The sequence below is a fragment of the Podarcis melisellensis genome (assembly GCF_964234715.1).
Source record: "Podarcis melisellensis genome assembly, chromosome: 9".
Lineage (NCBI taxonomy): Eukaryota > Metazoa > Chordata > Lepidosauria > Squamata > Lacertidae > Podarcis > Podarcis melisellensis.
In genome coordinates, this window is record NC_138541.1 from 450,167 (window position 1) to 471,950 (window position 21,784).

Genomic DNA, 21,784 nt, shown 5'->3' on the forward strand with positions numbered 1-21,784 from the left:
CTCCATCTTTCCCAGCATCAGAGTCTTTTCCAGGGAGTCTTCTCTTCTCATGAGGTGGCCAAAGTACTGGAGCCTCAGCTTCAGGATCTGTCCTTCCAGTGAGCACTCAGGGCTGATTTCCTTCTGAATGGAGAGGTTTGATCTTCTTGCAGTCCATGGGACTCTCAAGAGTCTCCTCCAGCACCATAATTCAAAAGCATAATTCATAATTCATAATTCAAAAGCAATTCAAAATATATTATATATATATATATATATATATATATATATATATATATATATATATGCAGGTTTTGGTGTCCTCGGGTGTCTTCCCGTGTAAAAGTTGGGGTGTCTAGGCGACGTTTCGACGAGGTCTCACTCGTCATCTTCAGGCTGGTGCTTTCGGCTTCTTGTTACTGGAACAGAGCAGGATCTCAGTGTTTGAGTTCCTATAAATACTGTTGAGGGGGTGTGGTGTATAGCCTCCAATGTTCTGGGCAGAGAGGAAGTTCCCAGGCTAGTGTGCCGCTTGCCAGACATCTGGAAATTAGCCCTCCCCACAAAAACTGACACCAGATCCAGAGGCACACAGAACGCCATCACCAATCAACCACACCAGACCCAAACCCAGACCCTCTCCACAGATAAATTACAGACACCATCCAGTAGCCAAACCATGGTGGCACCTCCGGATGCTGCACCCCCCTGCAATCCCTACACAGATCTGGCTGACACAGGCCACAAAACCACAGCTCGCCCCTATACACGAAGCCAAGCCAGAGCACAACTAAGTGCAGTACAGCCATCTTCTCAGAAAAACTCTTCACAAAGTTCAAGAGGTCAAGACACAAAGACTTTAGCAACTAATCCACACCTAATGACCCACCTAAGTGGTACTCAGGATATCACTCAAGAAATCACTCAAGATATCCCTCAAGTAATTAAGGAACAAAAGAAGAAAAGGCACACTAGCCTGGGAACTTCCTCTCTGCCCAGAACATTGGAGGCTATACACCACACCCCCTCAACAGTATTTATAGGAACTCAAACACTGAGATCCTGCTCTGTTCCAGTAACAAGAAGCCGAAAGCACCAGCCTGAAGATGACGAGTGAGACCTCGTCGAAACGTCGCCTAGACACCCCAACTTTTACACGGGAAGACACCCGAGGACACCAAAACCTGCATTCCTGTACCCGTGAAAATCTACGAAAGCAAATATATATATATATATATATATGCAGGTTTTGGTGTCCTCGGGTGTCTTCCCGTGTAAAAGTTGGGGTGTCTATGCGACGTTTCGACGAGGTCTCACTCGTCATCTTCAGGCTGGTGCTTTCGGCTTCTTGTTACTGGAACAGAGCAGGATCTCAGTGTTTTAGTTCCTATAAATACTGTTGAGGGGGTGTGGTGTATAGCCTCCAATGTTCTGGGCAGAGAGGAAGTTCCCAGGCTAGTGTGCCTTTTCTTCTTTTGTTCCTTAATTACTTGAGGGATATCTTGAGTGATTTCTTGAGTGATATCCTGAGTACCACTTAGGTGGGTCATTAGGTGTGGATTAGTTGCTAAAGTCTTTGTGTCTTGACCTCTTGAACTTTGTGAAGAGTTTTTCTGAGAAGATGGCTGTACTGCACTTAGTTGTGCTCTGGCTTGGCTTCGTGTATAGGGGCGAGCTGTGGTTTTGTGGCCTGTGTCAGCCAGATCTGTGTAGGGATTGCAGGGGGGTGCAGCATCCGGAGGTGCCACCATGGTTTGGCTACTGGATGGTGTCTGTAATTTATCTGTGGAGAGGGTCTGGGTTTGGGTCTGGTGTGGTTGATTGGTGATGGCGTTCTGTGTGCCTCTGGATCTGGTGTCAGTTTTTGTGGGGAGGGCTAATTTCCAGATGTCTGGCAAGCGGGATGTGTCGTCACGCTTGTTCATGTGAACAAGAACACGCTTGTCCAGTAACAAGAAGCCGAAAGCACCAGCCTGAAGATGACGAGTGAGACCTCGTCGAAACGTCGCATAGACACCCCAACTTTTACACGGGAAGACACCCGAGGACACCAAAACCTGCATTCCTGTACCCGTGAAAATCTACGAAAGCAAATATATATATATATATATATATACCTTACATTTTTTATTTCAAGGGAAAGTGGCCTTCAGGCGGACAGAGGTTTCCCACTCCTGCTTTCAGGGGGCGATGCAAGGAAAAGGCAGACTGGCCGCTGCTTCAGAAGATCCTGTTAGCAATCAGAAACACCAGCACAGACTCTTTTCCGTTGCTGCTTTGCCATCGCCCACCTGCCTGAGACTCAGGGAGGGCTTGGTCCCTTCTTCACAGCATCCTTGAGGGGTGTGGCGTCTGACGGAGTTTCATCAAAGCAAACCTAAACCATTCCCTGTCCCCCATGAGGCAGGGAGTCCCACAGGCAGAAGATCCCCCTGTGCAGGCATCAGCTTCAAAAGAGGACAAATTCATGGAGGGCTGTCAGTGGCTCCTCGCCAGGACGCCTCGGCCTCCGCAGTCAGAATCTGACATGTTCCTGAATCCCAGTGGCTGGAAAAGTCGGGGGGACGCTCTTGAGCTCCAATCCTGCTCTGGGGCTTCCCTCTGGCCCCTGGGGGAACAGGAGTCTGGCCTGATCCAGCCCAGGGGCTCTTCTGCTGGGCCCAGGCAGGAAGTCCCACTTCTCTGCCAAAGGAATATTCTGCTGCACCAAACCGGATGAGCAAATGGAGACAAACCCCAAAGGCCACCAGACCCCCCCAAAAAAACCCCGCCTGTGGAGCGAGGCTGGACTCTGGCACAAGCCCAACAACATCCTGGCCAGGTGGACTCCCAGCAGAAGCCCCGAAAAGAGAGGTGAACGGAAACCCCACAATGCACACCTGTCTCCCAGGACGTTTCCGAGCACATTTCAAAGTGTTGGTGCTGACCATGAAAGCCCTAAACGGCCTCAGTCCTGTATATTAGAAGGAGTGTCTCCACCCCCATCGTTCTGCCCGGACACTGAGGTCCAGCGCCGAGGGTCTTCTGGCGGTTCCCTCCCTGCAAGAAGTGAGGTTACAAGGAACCAGGCAGAGGGCCTTTTTGGTAGTGGCGCTCGCCCTGTGGAATGCCCTCCCACCAGGTGTCAAAGAGAAAAACAACTACCAGACGTTTAGAAGACATCTGAAGGCAGCCCTGTTTAGGGAAGGTTTTAATGACTGATGTTTTAATGTATTTTTAATCTTTTGTTGGAAGCTTCCCAGGGTGGTTGGGGAAACCCAGCCAGATGGGCGGGGTAGAAATAATAAATTACTGCTACTACTACTACTACTGTCTGGAAGCCAAGCAGAGGGAGACTGGGTGCCCCCCCACAGGTGCTGGGAGGCTCCTGCCCCCCAGGACTGACGCAACCACACAGGAAAGGGGCCCAGGAATCAGCAGGTGGTCTCAGAGCGGCAACCTCAAAACTTGGCAGCGTCTCAGTCTTGCCACCCAAATGCGACACGGCAACCATCAGAATGTTCCCAGGATCCCTTCCAATGATGCAAGAGGATGCTGTGGATGCTCCCCGCTCAGACCACCCACGTCTTGGTCTGATCCTGCATCCTCTACAAAGAAGGAAACATCCCTGGGGCTCCTTTCTCACCTTCGTGGTGGAGCTGCTTGTGGAACGGGAAAATGTTTCAGACTGGCTCTGAAACTGCAGATGTTGCTTTGCAGATGTTGTCCCCGAGGGACAGGCGTTCTTCCAGAATCTGCTTCTTGTGATCCAGAGCCCCTGGAAGGAACCCAAAGGGCAACAAAGGCCACCCCACACGAGCCCCCCTCTGCCCCAGAACATAAGAATCACAGAATTGTATTGTTTTCATATTTATTTATTTCCCACCTTTCCCTCAGTCTGGGACGCAAGCCAGCTTACACAGATAAAATAAAACAAGCCAAAAATATTTAAGATATAATCATTAACGTGTGAAGAAAGACTAATAGAATTAAAACAATATAATAAGATTCATTTAAAACACAGGCAGGAATGATAAAAACATCACAGCACCAGCCCTTTTCTCAAAAAGAGTTGGAAAGGAAAGGTCTTAACCAGCCGGCAGAAGGAGGGAGCCAATCTAACATCTCCCGGCAGGGAGTTCCAAAGTTGCCTGTGAGAAGCCACCACCAAGAAGGCCCTGAGGCTGAGCAGGTTCCTATAAGGACAGGTGGTCTTTCAGATAGCCTGGACCTCAGCTTAAGGATTGTCGATTTGGGTGGGACCTAAAGGTTCATCTAGTCCAGCCTCCTAGAGCTCTTCTGTGGAATTGAGCGCTAGACCAGAAAGAAGGCTGATCACCGAAGAATGGATGCTTTTGAATTCTGGTGCTGGAGGAGACTCTTGAAAGTCCCATGGACTGCAAGAAGATCCAACCTCTCCATTCTGAAGGAAATCAGCCCTGAGTGCTCACTGGAAGGACATATCCTGAAGCTGAGGCTCCAAGACTTTGGCCACCTCATGAGAAGAGAAGACTCCCTGGAGAAGACCCTGATGCTGGGAAAGATGGAGGGCACAAGGAGAAGGGACGACAGAAGACAAGATGGTGGGACAGTGTTCTCAAAGCTACCAGCATGAGTTTGACCAAACTGCGGGAGGCAGTGGAAGACAGGAATGCCTGGCGTGTTCTGGTCCAGGGGGTCATGAGGAGGCGGACACCACTAAACGACTCAACAACAACAACAAGAGCTCTTTTGTGCTGGATACATCTGATGCCTGGCTCAATGATTCCAGCATGTTTTCTACCTGGAAGCACAGCTCTGGGAATTCCCATCCCAGGTCTATTTCCTCTGCATTTGGAGAACGCATTCAGCCGACAGCCCCCTCTGACTCTTCCAGGAAGGGATCGCTTTCATCCCTTCTGGGCCATCCTGAGAACCTTCCTCTCTCAATCTGCCTGCCTCATAGGCTGGTCTGATGCCAAGTTCGGCACACCTTCTTAACCCTTTCATTTAAATGGGCTCAGGTGCGGCAGACGAGGGTTTGGCTGGTGAGGAGGCAAAGAGGTGCCTCTAGAAGAATGAGACATTTACAAGACTCAGGTAGGTAACCATGCTGGTCTGACGTAGTCAAAATATATTTTAAAAATTTTAAACAATTGTCCAGTCCCTTCCAAGTCCCTTAAAAGGTTGCTCCTTGCATGGTTACAAAAATGACTGGAAAATATTTGACCGTAAAGTACTGTAGAGTTCTTTTCGCAAGAGATATTCAAACCCCAGCTCTGATCCCTGCCTGGTGGCGCAGTGGACTACATAACCTGTAAGATTCCCTTCCAACTCTTAACATGTTATGATTTTATAAGGTTGAGGCGACCTCTGCTTCAGAGTATCAGACGAAGTGTGTATTATACACAAAAGCTCATACCTTGAAAGCTTATATTTAGTTGATCTCAAAGGTGCCACTGAAATAATTAAAAAAGATTTTTCATCTTTCATCTTGTTATTTGTTATTTGGTGATTCTGTGACTGGAGGGAGAGGAAAGAAGACTTTGGCCCATTTTTGGTAGGACTGAGAAGCAGAGATATAAATGCCTCAGCCAGTTCACTGGCTGGACACCAGACAGACAGACAGTCAGTCAGTCAGTCAGAAGCAGACCCAGTGTCTCCAAAGCAACCAGACAGTTGACACCAGGTGACTAAGCCCAGCCACACTGCAAAGGGAGGTCAGTGCCTCCATCAGCTAATCTGATTTCGAAGGGGAAATTCTCTCAAAGGTCAGCTAAATGCTGATGCAAAGCCCATCCCTCAAACCTCCACAAAATTAATCTTCATGGGACCTTCATGCCAGTCATTTCGGATCACGACTAAGAGACAAAGAGCTTTCATTTCTGAGGGGAAATTCTGGATCGTAATGTTAACCCACAAAGAAGGTTTGCATCACCCAGGGAGTGGTGAGACTGGGTTGTCACTTGGTTCAGAAATCAAAACCCAGAGCGGAGAGATGCAGTCCAGGGGCCCCTTTTTCTTTCTGTCATCACAGCTAATTTAAAGCCGTAGTAAGACCAGTAAGGGACGCGGGTGGCGCTGTGATCTAAACCACAGAGCCTAGGACTTGCCGATCAGAAGGTCGGCGGTTCGAATCCCCACGACGGGGTGAGCTACCCTTGGTCAGTCCCTGCTCCTGCTAACCTAGCAGTTCAAAAGCACGTCAAAGTGCAAGTAGATAAATAGGTACCACTCTGACGGGAAGGTAACGGTGTTTCCATGCGCTGCTCTGGTTTCGCCAGAAGCGGCTTAGTCATGCCGGCCACATGACCCAGAAAAACTGTCTGCGGACAAACGCCAGCTCCCTCGGCCAGTGAAGTGAGATGAGCGCCACAACCCCAGAGTGGTCCATGATTGGACCTAACGGTCAGGAGTCCCTTTACCTTTAAGACCAGTAAAAAAGGGACATGTATTCTAAACATTGTAGGCATTTGATTCTCCATGGTGTTACCAAGTTTACCTCTGAAAGCAGCCCCGGTGTTGAAAACCACTTCCCAGAGATTGGGAATCTTGTGGAGAAGGGAGACACAGAGTTCCTTTTGCTTTATCTTTATTAAGATCAAAAGGAGAACAGCAGGTTTTTCTGCCATCAGTTACACTTCATGCACCTTCACACAAGCATGCAGCCGGGGGTGGGGCGGGGTGGCAACCAGGGTTCAGAGATCTGGAGCAAAATTCTGCTACCTGGAAAAAGCAGGCCCATTTCTCTCTGTCCTGAAAGCAGGAACTCGATCAGTTTGACTCCACAATCATCCCCACTGAGGTGTAGACATGCCATCAGGGCCAGGCATCCTTCTAAACTGCACCGGGCATGCAGGTTTCACGATAAATTTCAGAATTAACTAGTTTGGTGTGGCAAAGGGCTGTGAAAGGGAGGGCCAGTTTTGCAATCCGCTCTTATTCCCCCCAGATTTGTTTATTTGCAACACAGTCATGACGGAAAAGGGAAAAGCTCCGGCAGGAATTTCAGGGCTCAAGAGCACGCAAGCGGGAAAACATGCTCAGACACGACGCTGGTAGGTTGAACGTTAACTCACGCCAAGAGCTCCCGAGGCACTTTGGAAAAGTTCCCATTTCCCAGGTGGGCAAAGCTGCAGGAGAGGCCAGCAGAGGAGCTCAGCCGGGAGCTGGTTCTCAGCACTGTGGGAAACATGAAGCACTAAGGCGCTGGTGAATAAAAAGGCGTGGAAATAAAAGATGGAGCCTGCAGGCCTGGAACTGAAAGGAAGCTGAGCTGGCTGGGTTCCTGGGTTCTTTCCTTCCTTCCTTCCTCCCTTCCTTCCTTCTTTCTTTCTTTCTTTCCTTCCTTTTTTGTTTTAAATATTTTTTATTGAATGATTTTATGTTACAAAAAAAAATTTAACCATACCACCACAAAATATAATTGAAAAATAAAAATTACATACATCAATATTTAGTTTATTTGTTATTTGCCATCTTATTTCCTCCCAAACATTTCATACAAAACACACACAAAAAGAAAAAAAAATGATAATGAAAGTAAATATTTTTCCCTCTATCTTACAAAATCTTTTCTTCAACTTTGACTTCCTGTCAAGTCCCTTCGCATACATTTTATCTTACAACTGAATGTACACAAAACAATAGTTTTCTTCATAAATTTTCCAATACATTCAGAAAACAGAATACCGGCAGATCCTTAATTGTTGTCCACCTCCTTTTAGTTCCTTTGTCACTCGAATGCTAGCACGGAATCAAAACTATTCTTGTATTTTTGAACATAGCTTCTATAACCATCCCATTTTTCCGCAAATTTTTGCTTGGAGATTCCTCTGAGTTTGCTAGACAATTGAGCCATCTCCACCAATTCCTGTAATTTGATCGGCTGGGTTTTTTCTTATAAGAGAAGCAGGGGAGGCAACTGGCATAATCTGGAGGCTTTCCCCTCTGTTGGCACCTCTCTTGACACAAGGATCTGGGTGTCTTAGTGGACCACAAGCTGAACACGAGCCCCCAGTGTGATGCAGCAGCAAAAATAGCAAATGCAACTCTAGGCTGCACCAAGCAAAGTCTAGTGTTCAGATCAAGGGAACTCAGAGTCCCTCTCTCTTCTGCCTTGGTCAGGCCTCGCCTGGAATCCTGTGTCCGGTTCTGGGCACCACAATTTAAGAAGGACGTTGACAAGCTGAGACGTGTCCAGAGGAGGGAGACCAAGATGATCAAAGGTCTGGAAAACAAGCCTTAGGATGAAGGGGTGAAGAAACTGGGTGTGTTTGGCCTAGAGAGAAGGAGACTGAGAAGAGGAGATATATCTGGAGGGCAGTCTAGTGGAAGAGGAAACAAGCTGGTTTTCTCCTGCTCCAGGGCGCAGGATCCGAACCAATGGCTTCAAGTTACAAGAAAGGAGATTCAGACAGCAGGAAGAGCTTTCTGACACTAAGAGCTGAATGGTTTCCCTCCGGAGGTTGTGGCCTCTCCTTCCCCGGAGGATTTTAAGCAGCGCATGGAAGGCCATCTGTCAGGGATGCTTGAGCTGAGATTCCTGCATTGCAGGGGCTTGGATCAGTTTCCCAAGCCTGGGTCTCCAGCTGTTTTTCGACTACAACTCCCATCACCCCTAGCTAGCAGGACCAGTGGTCAGGGATGATGGGCACTGTAGTCCAAAAACAGCTGGAGACCCAAGTTTGGGAAACACTGGACTAGATGATCCTTGGAGTCACATCCGACTCTACAATTTTGACCCTTTGTTGTTGCATGTCATGAGTCTATCTCATATATTTGTTGTTGTTGTTTAGTCGCTTAGTGGTGTCCGCCTCTTCGTGACCCCTGGACCAGAGCACGCCAGGCCCTCCTGTCTTCCACTGCCTCCCGCAGTTTGGTCAAACTCATGCTGGTAGATTTGAGAACACTGTCCCACCATCTCGTCCTCTGTCGTCCCCTTCTCCTTGTGCCCTCCATCTTTCCCAACATCAGGGTCTTTTCCAGGGAGTCTTCTCTTCTCATGAGGTGGCCAAAGTATTGGAGCCTCAGCTTCAGGATCTGTCCTTCCAGTGAGCACTCAGGGCTGATTTCCTTCAGAATGGAGAGGTTGGATCTTCTTGCAGTCCGTGGGACTCTCCAGAGTCTCCTCCAGCACCAGAATTCAAAAGCATCAATTCTTCGGTGATCAGCCTTCTTGATGGTCCAGCTCTCACTTCCATACATCCAGCGGGGCTTACTCGTGAGTAAGTGGCCGTGCTGAGGCTAGTGTAGCTGCGCGTCTCCTTCCACCCGGCGGGGCGGAGGACGAGGCTCGCTCCTTCGGATCCGGGCCCGACGGCTTTCTCTACAGCAGCAGCCTCCGACGGGGCGCCCGCGAGCGGAGAGCGGCGCAAGGTTGCGCAAGCCGCGGGAGCTCTTGCGCAGCCTGGGAGCGGCTGGGTCCTCATCCCTGCCGCCCCGACGGGGTTTTCCCGGCCCGCCTTCGGCGTGTCTGGCTTTTCTGGGCGGGCCGGACGGGAGGGGCTCCCCGTGGGCTCAGGAGGGAGGGCCGCGCAGGCGGAGGCGCGCAAGGCTCCCTGCTGGAACTCGGCCTTAAGGCGTTACGGATTTATCTTCGCCAGCCGGGTGTACATGACATCCCGATAAATAAGGGTGCCCCGGAGCATAAGCAGAGTGCATTGCAGCGGGTTGGTCTAGATGACCCTCGGGATCCCTTCCAATGCTACGGTACAATCCCCGATGAAGCCTATGTGGCTGGACTGTGGCACTTTGGGGCTGGCTAAGATGGAGCAAAAATAAGATTTTAGATGCAGAGATACCAAAGGAGCAGAAAAGGCTATTCATGTATGCAATGACAGCAGCGAGGATACTACTGGCCCAGAGATGGAAAAAAGATGAAGTCCCGAACAGAGACGAATGGTTGATAAAGATGATGGACTACGCCGAAATGGCGGAAATGACTGGGAAAATCAGAAACCAGGACTATAGAAACTTTAATAAGGAATGGGGAAATGTATAAGTTACTTAAGAGAACACTGTAAACAACTAAAAACTTTGGCAGGATTATAACAACACTTGTAACAAAAACCAAGATAAAAATGGATTTTTAAAGAAAGGTGGAGAAACTATATGACGGAGTAGAAGAAGGCTGACAATGAAACCCATGGAAGGGGGGAGGGGAGTCTGAAGTTTCAGGGAATCCTATATGATTATTGATTGAATTCAAATGTATATTGTAAAATTGAAAATGAATTTAAAAAAGGATGGAACAAGAAGTCTTGCCATTTGTGGACCCCCCCTCCTCTCAGGCCCAAGAAAGCCGTCAGCCCCCCTAGGGCTCCCCCTAAGAAGCCAAGATGAGGAAGGGCAAGAAGGCAGGTGGTCCCCATCCGCACTCCAAACTGATCTGGAAGGAACAGACTGTGTGCGCGCTCTCTCTCTTTATTTCATTAAAATTATACAATGATGATGATGATTATTTTTAAAAAACCACAACCGTCAAAGTGGTCTACGAAAAGATCAAACAATCAATAAAATATTACAACAGTTTAAAGCAGGCATAGGCAACTTTCAGCCCTCCAGATGTTTTGGACTACAATTCCCATCATCCTTGACAACTGGTGCTGTTAGCTAGGGATCATGGGAGTTGTAGGCCAAAACATCTGGAGGGCCGAAGGTTGCCTATGCCTGCTTTAAAGCATACAAAAAGTTAAAATACTAAAACAGGCTAAAATTTGCACCAACCTTCTAAATGTCTTAGTAGGCTTGTCTAAACAAGAAATGTATTTAGCAGGTGCCCAAAAGAATACAGCGAAGGCGCTTGCTGGATATCAAGAGGCAGGGAGTTCCAGAGGGTAGGTGATGCCGCACTAAATGATCTGCCTTCCATCACCTTCAGCCCTTATCCGGACAGGGACGGCCGAACTACTGTTGTCTATGCTCTGGTAACCTCAGGGTCAGATTACTGCAGGGGTCAGAAAACTTTTTCAGCAGGGGGCCGGTCCACTGTCCCTCAGACCTTGTGGGGACCGGACTCTATTTTGAAGGGAAAAAATGAACGAATTCCTATGCCCCACAAATAACCCAGAGATGCATTTTAAATAAAAGGACACATTCTACTCATGTGAAAACACGCTGATTCCCAGACCGTCTGTGGGCCGGACTGAGAAGGCGATTGGGCCGGATCCGGCCCCTGGCCTTAGTTTGCCTACCTGTGGATTACTGCCTCTGAAGATGGTTTGGAAACTTCAGCTGGTGCAGAATTCAGCGGCCAGGTTTGACCATCTTACACCGATCCTGATCCAACTGCACTGGCCACCAATTAGTTTCCAGGCCCAATTGAAAGTGCTGGTTTTGATCTCCAAAGCCTTAAACGTCTCAGGACTGCAATACGTCAAGGGCCGTCTCTCTCCATATGAACCTACCCAGACCCTGAGATCATCTTCTGAGGCCCTTCTTCATGTGCCTCCTTATCGAGAGGCCCGGAGGGTGGCAACATGAGAACGGGGCCTTTTCTGCAGTGGCTCCCCGTCTATGGAATTCTCCCCCCAGGGACATTTGGCAAACTTTGGCTGGTGCCTTCCTTATATGTCTTTAAGAGCCAGACAAAAATGTTCATCTTCTCCCAGCCTTTTGCTAATTAAATTAACTTTAATTTAATTTAAATAAGGCGAATCAAACGATCTGTGCCCTTTTAGACTGTGTGTGTGTGTGCCTGTGTGTCGTGGGTTCTTGTTTTCGTTTGCTGTTATGTTATGTGTTTTTGTGTTTCTATCTTGTGATTCTTGAATGAAATCTAATAAATAAATATCTGGTTTTGGGAAGCGATTCCCAATGGTTATGCAGTCCAAACCCCCCCCCACTGTACTGAGATGTCCTGCATGTCGGGGGGGGGGGTGGACTAGATGAGCTGCAGGGTCCCTTCCAATTCAACTCTTCTATGATTCTGCTAAAGCATCCCTGACAGACGGCCACCCAACCTCCACGGGAGGCGAGTTGAAGGACCCCCACCTTTCTACAACCCTCACCCCAAGTCCAAAGGAAGAGGCCCAAACCATGCCTTGTCTTGCTTTTGGCCCTGATCCCAAAGACAGAAGCTCTGGCACATGCCTGAAGGCCACCCCCCCATGTGCGTTGCCTCGGTGCCAGTTTCTGCTCAGAGGCTCCTGGCATCTGTCTGCCCCCCCTTCCCGCCAGCTGCAGCCTTGAGCCACAGAGACTCCTCCTCAGCCCTTTTGGCAGGCAGCCCTGGCAGGACCTCCACCCCACAGCTTCCAAGGACCTTGAATGCTTCTGTGTAAGTAAGGCACTGGAGACCCCCAGCATCCTGCCTCCCTGGGGAGGAATTAAAGGAAACTGGCCCCCTAAAAATAAAGGGGGAGCAGGAACCCCGAGGGAATCTCAGGCACACTAGGCTTTGCATGAATGTGGCCCCTCAGATGCTTTGATCTGCAGAACCGGCCCTGTGACTGGGGCCACACAATATCCTTTTCCGTGTTTGTAAGAAATATTTTCATTTATTACAACACTTTGGAACTCCCTGCCTGTTGACATCAGGCAAGAGCCTGCACTGCACTCTTTTCGATGCCTGCTTAAGATGTCTCTAGTTTCAGGTAGACCGTGTTGGTCTGCCACAGTCGAAACAAAATAAAAATATTCCTTCCAGTAGCACCTTAGAGACCAACTAAGTTTGTTATTGGTATGAGCTTTCGTGTGCATGCACACTTCTTCAGATACACTTTGCATGCACACGAAAGCTCATACCAATTACTTAAAAGGGACCACTGACCATTAGGTCCAGTCGCGGATGACTCTGGGGTTGTGGCACTCATCTCGCTTTACTGGCCGAGGGAGCCGGCGTCCAGCTTCCGGGTCATGTGGCCAGCATGACTAAGCCGCTTCTGGCGAACCAGAGCAGCGCACGTAAACGCCGTTTACCTTCCCGCCAGAGTGGTACCTATTTATCTACTTGCACTTTGACGTGCTATGAACTGCTAGGTTGGCAGGAGCAGGGACCGAGCAACGGGAGCTCACTCTGTCGCGGGGATTCAAACCGCCAACCTTCTGAAGTGTGCATGCACACAAAGCTCATACCAAGAACAAACTTAGGTGGTCTCTACGGTGCTACTGGAAGGAATTTTTATTATTATTTTAAATGTCTCTGTTTGGGCAAGCCTATCCAGGCACACAATTGCTGGGCTCCATAGACCTGAAGAGTTGGAAGGGACTCTGTGGGGTCATCTAGCCCAACCCCCTGAGTTCAGGAACTGCGGCTAAAGAATTCCTGGCGGGCGGCCCCCAACTTCTGCTGAAACACCTCCACCTTCCGAGGGAGACGGCTGCCCTGTCGAACAACTCCGAAGAGCTCATTTTCCTCTCAACTTTAATTATTGCTAATTTTTTGATGGATAAGTTCAGCATTTCTTGAGAGCCACGCTTGGGCCGGGGGCGCCGAGGAGGGTCGGGCGGAAGGTGCCGTCGAGGGTCGCGCGTCCCGGCCGGAGCTGCAGGACCCCCGCGCCCTCCTCGCCCCGTCCCGCCCCTGCGCCTCCTCTCCGCGCCCAGCCGCCGCATCTCTGCGCCCGCCGGGCGGCCTTCGCCTCCCACGACGGGGCGGGGCGAGGCGGAAGCAGCTGCGGCGCCGCCCCCGCCGCTAAAGGCCGCCCAGGTGGGACTCGCGCCCGGGGCCGCCCGCCGTCGGAGCCGAAGTCCCTTTCGCGGCGCTTGCGGAGGCTGCGCACCCGACTTGCCCCGACGGTGCCCGGTGCGCTGCCCAGACCAGACCAGGCACGAATCCCCCCCGCTCCGTCTCCACCATGTTCCAGCGCCACCACCGCAGCAGAGTGACGGTGGCGCGGGGCTCAGCCCTGGAGATGGAGATCCGACGGGGCCGGTTCCGCCTTAGCCTCGTCGGGGACACGGACCAGGTAGGCGCGGGGGGGCGGGGAGCGGACGGCCACGCGGGTGGCGTGGGAAAGTCCCGGGCGGAGGCGAGGCTGCGCGTGGCCGTGGCTGGTGGGCGGGGGCGAGGTTTGCGGGACGCGCTCCCGTCGAGGCTCTCCGGGCTGGGTTCCTCGAGCACCTGGCGCGGAAGGGGCGCCACGCCGGATCAGCTGAGAAATGGATTCGTATCCAGACTGGGGAGGGAAACCGCCTTCCTGCATCGCAGGGGGCTGGACTAAATGGCCCTGGGGGTCCCTTTTCGACGGGGAGGGGCAGGAGGCGAGAGTGGGACCACCGTGGGAGATTTTTCCCCACACTGCGTTTATCTCCCCCTTTTTTTCCTCCAAGGAGCGCAAAGTGACTCACATGGTTCGCCCCCCCCACCTGCCCTCGATTAATTCTGACTCCAACCCGTCGAGGGAGGCTCTAGGCTGGGCTGAGAGGGGCTGGCCCCCCAGGGCATTCGTGAGCTTCGTGGCTGAGCGGACGGATTTGAAACCTGGTCTCCCAGTCCCTAGTCGCCATTTTAAATAAATCAATACATTGATTAGTCACATGTAATAACAATAATAATAATTAATAAATAATTTTATTTATACCCCAGCCAAGACCGGGCTCAGGGCGGCTAACACCAAATATTTAAAAAATTGATTGAAATACAACTTAGAAAACTTAGAAAACAAGATTGAAATACAACATTAAAATGCAACCTCATTTCAGTGGAAACTGAACAGTAATAAGTGTAATTTAAGATTCAGTAAACACCAACAATATCATCTAGTCTGTCATGTGTTGGAAAGCCACCCTGTGATCTTCAAATGAAGGGCGGAATGCAAGTATTAATATTAATAATAATGGTGTAACAGCAGCTTTAAAGTTAGTACCACTGCTGAGAACCAGTTTATAAAGCGGATTCAAATCCACTAGTGGTCTCCAGGCGCCTGGTCCTCATTTAATGCCCACAGGGACCCTGTGAGGCCAAGAGGCAGCGTCTGGCACAAGGTCACCCAGGGAGTTTCATGGCGGAGTTGGGGGTAGGATTTGAACCCGGGTCTCTCAGGTCCTTGTCCAACACTCTAACCCCTAGGCCACACTGGCTTTCTTGGTGATGGTGGAGGATGGTTATGATGGGGGGGGGGGTCCAGGGGGAGGGCTGAATCTGAAGTGGGGGAGAGATTTGCTCATGTTCAGAAGGTGGCAGGGATTTGGGGAACATTTTGGGCGAGAGCCAGTGGGTAGCTGGGAGGAACGGGTACAAAATAAAGCTATACTTATTTGCACAGCGGTTTGTATGGCCGAGTGAGCTGCACTTTTAAGCAAAGCCAAGTTCCTCCTTTCAATGGTTCTGTGAGGCCGCGTCTTCCCATTTTGCAGAGAGGGCAACTGAGGTCTGAGGTGCCAGAAGCCCTTGCCCCACAGAGCCTCAGGCTGGGCAGGAAAGGTCGCCTCGCTTGCCATATTCCTCGTCTCCCATACTAGGGACACCCCACTTGCAATTCTCACAGCAAGGGGCCTCCCTCAACTCCAGCCCCTCCTGGGATGGGAGCAACCAGAGCACCCCCCCTCCAATTTATTTTCACAATAATTCCTTTTTGGTACAGTTGCTTTTTTTAGAGATCTTCTCAGGAGGTACCCGTATAAATATAGGTATTATTATTATTATCTTTATTATTTTGTGCCCCCTTGGCTCCACACCCTGTGCAAGGAACCCCCACCCCGCCCTAAATCTGGGACTGAACCAGAGTTTTCAGTCCAAGGCCTTGGAGTCCCTGAAGGCTTGAGGACCTCAGGGTGGCCCAGGGCCTCTTTCCCCACAGACCAGGCCCTGTGGCTCCGCGGCAGCAACGAGACTGGGGACAGGGAGTGACCACCAAGTGGAACCTCGGGTTGCGAACGTGATCTGTGCGGGAGGCACATTCACAGCCCGCAGTGTTCGCAACCCACAGCGCCACGTCTGCGCACACTTGGGTTGTGATTCGGCGCTTCTGCGCATGGGCAAGCGCCAAAACCCAAAAGTAACCCGTTCTGGTACTTCTGGATTCAGCGCGGTGCGCAACCTGAAATCGTGTAACCCGAAGTGCCTGTAACCCGAGGTGGCACTGTAACACTGTTCCTGAGAGACCTGCGTTGGCTCCCAGTATGTTTCCGGGCACAAATCAAAGTGTTGGTGCTGAACTTTAAAGCCCTAAATGGTCTCAGTCCAGTAGACCTGAAGGAGCATCTCCACCCCCATCGTTCAGCCCAGACACTGAGGTCCAGCGCCGAGGGCCTTCTGGCGGTTCCCTCACTGCGAGAAGCAAAGCTACAGGGAACCAGGCAGAGGGCCTTTTCGGTAGTGGTGCCCGCCCTGTGGAACACCCTCCCAGGAAATACTGTAAACAACTATCTGATTTTGAGAAGACATCTGAAGGCAGCTCTATTTAGGGAAGCTTTTAATGTTTGATGTTTTATTCTGTTTTCAATCTGTTGGGAGCCGCTCAGAGTGGCTGGGGAGGCCTCGACCAGATGGGCAGGGTATTATTATAGAACAATAATAATATTTATTATTATTTATTATTAACAACTTCTGGAGGATTTTTGTCCCTCCCTGGACCACCAAAGACCCTCCCCAGCCAAGCCTGACCCAGACGACTGGGTTACTTTTGGGGTCTCCAGGACCCACTGTTGCCCGCCTGCCCTGCCTTGCCCAGGGTGTCAGGTGTGGGGAAGTGCCCCCTGCCACTCACAGGGACTAGAAACTTGTCCCTTGAGAGCATTTGGCCGAGGGGGCTGCCCCCTCCTCCAGCCCCTCCGCTGCCTGCTTCTGTGGGGGTGTGGCAAGTGTGGGGCTGGGGTTTGGGGCCTGCCCTGTGGCCGGGGAAAGGGTTACGGCCAGCTTCTCCACCCCCCAGCGAAGGGGAACAAAGGCTCTATTATCTCCCCTGCCAGGGACTTCCCTCTGCGCCTGAGGAAAGAGATTCCGCAGCACCTGCCCTCCTCTCCCCAGGACCAGACTTCCTGGATCTGAGCCCAGCCTTGCCCCACATGGGACTCCCCGCCCAGGTCCTGACCTATGGATCTGGGGCTGTCTGTGGTGGCCACCGACCCCCGCTGGCGGCTGCCCTCCTTTCTTCTGCCAGGGCTTACTACAGAATTGTGGAGTAGGAGAAGGGACCCCAACGGTCATCTATCCCAACCCCGTGCAACGCAGGAACCCGCCTCCGTCTGAGACCCCAAAGAGCCACTGCCAGTCCGTGCCCGCAGTACAGAGCTGGGTGGGCTTATTATGACTCTGTACAATAAGGTGCAAAGTTAAACTACGGAACTCCCTCCCACTTGTGTTTGGATACTGCTTGCGGGTTTCCCTTTGGGGAACTTGGTTGCCATAGGTGCCAACTCTAGGGGGCTCTGGGTGCCAGGGCACCCACCATTTTTTTGCGATGGGTGCTCAGCACCCACACTGCAGCCCTCTGACACAACTTTCAGTTTTGACTTGCGTCAGAGCCCCGACTTGACCTCCCTGGCGACGTTTGAGGCCGCACCAGGCCTCCCAACATGACTTCTGGCCTAAACTGGGAGTTGCGACGGGGACTTGGACCTTGTGAGGCCTTGGAAGGGCAGCTGCGCCGCAGCTGACATAATGTGACATTGCGCCGTCATGTTACGTTGCCAGCGCCATTGGGCACCCATAACCTGGTGCCCAAGTCAGTGCCCCTGCTGGTTGGTCACTGAGAGCAGGTGGCTGAATTAGATGGGCTCCCTTTGGCCGGATCCAGCAGCCTCTCCTTATGTTCTTAAGATGCTTCCCAGGCCCAGCCCCCCCCCCCCCAGGGCCTTTGGGTGCCAATGCTTTTATTTTTAAAAAAATTAAATTAATTTTCCAGAACATTTTTTGAACAAACAAACAAACATAAATCTCAACCGTATTTAAACCAAACTTAATAACATTGTTAAGTGACTTCCCCGTATCCCCCTGGTTGAATTTCATTGTATATCATTGTAACGGTTTTCCAAAACCAATATTCTTATAAAATTAACTTCATCAGTTAACATCTTTCTTTCTTTCCAATTCAGCATTAAACATATCAATTCATCACATTACATATTTAAATCCTAAGCCTATCTGGTATTTGCAAGCTTTTCAAATTAATTTAACTTAACATATTTAACTAAGTAGTCTTTAAATTTCCGCCATTCCTCCTGATACTCCTCCTCCTTCTGGTCGCGGACTCTTCCAGTCAGGTCGGCTAGCTCCGGAAAATCCATCATCTTCATCTGCCATTCTTCCACTGCTGGAACTTCATGTGATTTCCAATTCTTAGCTAACAAAATTCTCGCTGCAGTTGTGGCATACAAAAACAATTTGACATTTTTCCTGGGGCAATTCCAAACCTGTTATTCCAAGAAGAAAGGCCTCTGGTTTCTTAATAAATGTATATTTCAACATTTTTTTCAATTCATTATAAATCTTCTCCCAGAAGTCTTTCACCTTGGGGCAGGTCCACCACCTTTGGGTTCTAGTGCTTGGTGGGGTGGAAGCCTGGACTTTGCATCCTCTGTTTTCCGTCGCAATTATTTTTTGCACGCAGCTGCCGGGCAGCGTTTTCAGTCCCGTCCAAAATCAACGCCGACAATGTTTGGGCAACACGATGCCCATATACTTACGTAATAGACAATCCTTATAGAATTCTTTCAAACAATAACAAGTTCAAAATGAAATCTCAGACTCAAAGTCTCTGAAAGTCTTTAAATGAAGCGAGGTGCCAAACTTTGTACAATGAAAGATAAGCTTTGGAGCTTTGTGTATTCAGCAAATATAATGGCCAACCCTGAACAGAGATTCCGGATATTGACAACTGATTTGTAGAATTCTTTGTCAGCGTGGTGGGAGAATATGGAATTGTTTCATAAACTCATCTTATTTTACATGAATATATGTGAATGAAAATGTCAAATGCTGCAGTCAATGTCCAGAATCTTTCAGAGACTTTGAGTCCAAGATTTCATTTTGAACTTGTTATTGTTTGAAGGAATTCTGTAAAGATTGTCTATTACGTAGGTATATGGGCATCGTGTTGCCCAAACATTGTGGACGTTAATTCTGGACAGAACTGAAAACACTGATGTTCTCTTTTGCAACACAGGGGTTTCTTTGGATACTCATTGTTGTACCGTGGTACCTCGGGTTAAGTACTTAATTTGTTCCGGAGGTCCGTTCTTAACCTGAAACTGTTCTTAACCTGAAGCACCACTTTAGCTAATGGGGCCTCCTGCTGTCGCTGTGCCGCCAGAGCACGATTTCTGTTCTCATCCTGAAGCAAAGTTCTTCACCTGAAGCACTATTTCTGGGTCAGCAGAGTCTGTAACATGTACCGTCCAGAATTAAGGCGCGCTGCGTTCAGACATGGTCCTTCCTTTTATTTTTAACCCGCCTGAAATAACCGTTCCTTCTATTTCCAGTTCCCAGCCTGTGTGTGTTGTTGTTTGTGCAGCCAAAAGAGGGTCACATACTGTGCGCCAAAGGGCAGGAGAGGTGTCGGCAGGCTGGATGGGGCCCTGCCACTTTGGGGAAGTGGCGGAAATCTGAGGGGAGAAGCTCACAGGCCCTGTTTGGGGTGGAGTAGCACTTGACGCTGCAACATTTTGTTGCAGCTCTCACTGATCCTTTCTGCTCAGACACTGCAGGTGTTCTGGGAAGTCCCCACACAAGTCCTGAGGGAGCATTTGCATTTAGCCTGGAACAAGGAACCTGGCTGTGCTCCTCTTTCCAGCAAGTGGAATGCTTTCCTCCAGGTGATTAGCCATTTCCTCGGTAGATTATGCCCGGTTCAGCTAACAACTCCCTGGGATGACAGCACTGCAGGGCTGGCGTTTCCCCGCAGGTCTGTTTAAGACTTACTTATTTAATTTTTGCACTCTTTAAAACCAAACAAACCTCAAAGTGGTTTACAAAAAGGTAAAACAATATCAACAAAATTTGAATTACAGGGATAATTCAAAACATACAAACTTAAAATGTTTTCAAACAAGTTAAAACTTGTGTCAAGTTTCTCAGCATCTGCAGAGGCTTGTCTAAAAAGGGATGTTTTTAGCAGGTGCAAAAAAGAATGTAGTGAAGGCGCCTGCTGGGTATCAATTGGCAGGGAGTTCCAAAGGGTAGGCACTGCCACCTTAAATGGTCGAGTCCTTACAGATACCCAGTTGGGTGTATTATGTGGCACCTGTCCCTGGGCCAATCAAAGTGGCTGAGTGGGCACCTTGGAGTCAGGCGCTCTTGCAGGTCGACTCATGGTAACTCCTCGACTCATGGTAACTCCTCGAACTCGGGACCGGTAGCAAATTGTCAATTGTCCGTGCTGACAAGGCCTCGCTCCCGTCAGCAATTGTGTGCCAGCGTTCTGTCTTGTGTCGTTGTTCCCTTGAGAGCTGCGACCGGCTTGGCGAACTCTGGAGGCTGGCAGCCAGGAATATGCCAGGCCCTTCTCGTCATTGATTTACGAGGCCTTGGCTTCACCTGAAGCCACACAGGGCAGACAAAAGGAAATCCGCCGCGCAGCTCACCTTAATTCCCTCTATTTCTGACGTTCAGGAGCGAGTGGCGATGCTTCTGCAGCCAAAGGGCACCGTTGCCACCCACGCACAAGAGGGAAGTATTAGCAGGCTTGGCAGAGCCCCAAAGTTGGCAGACGGGCAAAGAATCTGGGGGGGGGGAGCACCTCAGGGCGCTGGGGGTCCGAAGGCAGCACAAGAGCCCTGCTGGGAAACAGAAAGCGACTGTGCTGCATCTTGTGAAGGCGGATGCTGCCACCCTCCTGGTGGGGGGGGGGTGAGTGCCCATAGTAGGGCAGCTGCCTTGGTGCCCATAGAAATGCTCTTCCTCTTAGTCTTAGTCACAGAGCGCAGCCTCAGGTTGCACTCTGCCCATGCCCAGAGGCTCTGTGCGCTCTCTTACTTGAAAGGTTCCAGGGCTGCCTCTTGGTGGTGCTGCAGGGTGGGGGCAGCAGGCAGGACTCCTGGGTTCTGCCCAGCTCTCTTTGATTGGCAGATACTCTGGGGGTGGGAAGGAAGGTGCCCTCTGTGCTTTCTAATACAAGGCCCTCGCAGGCAGACACATTGGAGCAATTGGCATCGTCCGGTATCGTTTTTCAGGAGCCTGGGCATGTTCTAGGTAGTTGCACCCTGAAGCAGCGCCACGCGGGGCCTTTTTTGCATTGGCCCCGGCAGAATGAGGCAGCAGGAGAGCGGACTGTACCATTTCGGGCTGCAGGGGAGGAAGTCCCATTTTAAACACTCCCCAGTTTGAAAGCAAAACAAGCACAACTCTTTCAAGCTATGACCTCGCGACCAAAAGCAAACCTTGCGCCTCGGGGTGAATGGTTCAACTTTGGCTTGTCCCCTCTTGTGCCTCACCTTCTCATAGAATTGAACATCCAGTCCCACCCCCTCCAGTGCTTGAATTCCAAGGGGCCACCCAACCTCTCCTTCAAAACCTCCAGTGAAGGAAAATCCACCCACCTTCTGTGCTGGCCCCGGGGGGGACCCAAGAAACAGTCCAGGTCCAGTCCAGAACCCAAAGGTTCTGCTGGGAGCCAGTCCCAGTCCAACGGGGCCACGGCCGGACACCAGGCAGGAAACCAGGCAAGGACAGGCACAGGATCTGGCATAAAGCAATGTTGCTCCCGCAACCTGGGTCGGGGTCCGACAGCCTTTTATCTCTGACGGTGGTAGCGGCCGGTCCTGATCCCCCGGCGACTCACCTCCCTGTCTCGCCCAAAGGCAAGCACTCCTCCTGCGAGTACTCAGCTCTCTCCTTCTCTCAGACCTCAGTCTCTGCAGCTCAGGAGACGTCGGTGGGTTACTAGACCCAGAGGCCGCCTCAGCCTCCCCTGACCCAACCGGTAGTGGAGCAGCTGTAAGTGATGGCCCAGCTGGAGGCAACGAG

The 21,784-nt window shown here is 50.5% G+C and overlaps 1 protein-coding gene across 3 annotated transcripts in view; it reads left to right on the forward strand.

The window, feature by feature from the left end:
- Positions 1-13,591: 13,591 nt before the first annotated feature.
- The window catches only part of RTKN (rhotekin), a gene marked incomplete at its 3' end in the record, with an annotated part of 39,729 nt that continues 31,536 nt past the window's right edge, over positions 13,592-21,784 (forward strand). Inside the window, exon 1 of one of the 3 annotated variants that reach the window (XM_081925032.1) lies at positions 13,592-13,847. In XM_081925032.1, coding sequence (XP_081781158.1) covers positions 13,737-13,847 — 111 coding nt within the window. In that variant the 5' untranslated portion in view covers positions 13,592-13,736. The remainder of the gene's footprint in view (positions 13,848-21,784) is intronic. The other 2 variants (XM_081925036.1, XM_081925035.1) reach the window with 2 other exon arrangements.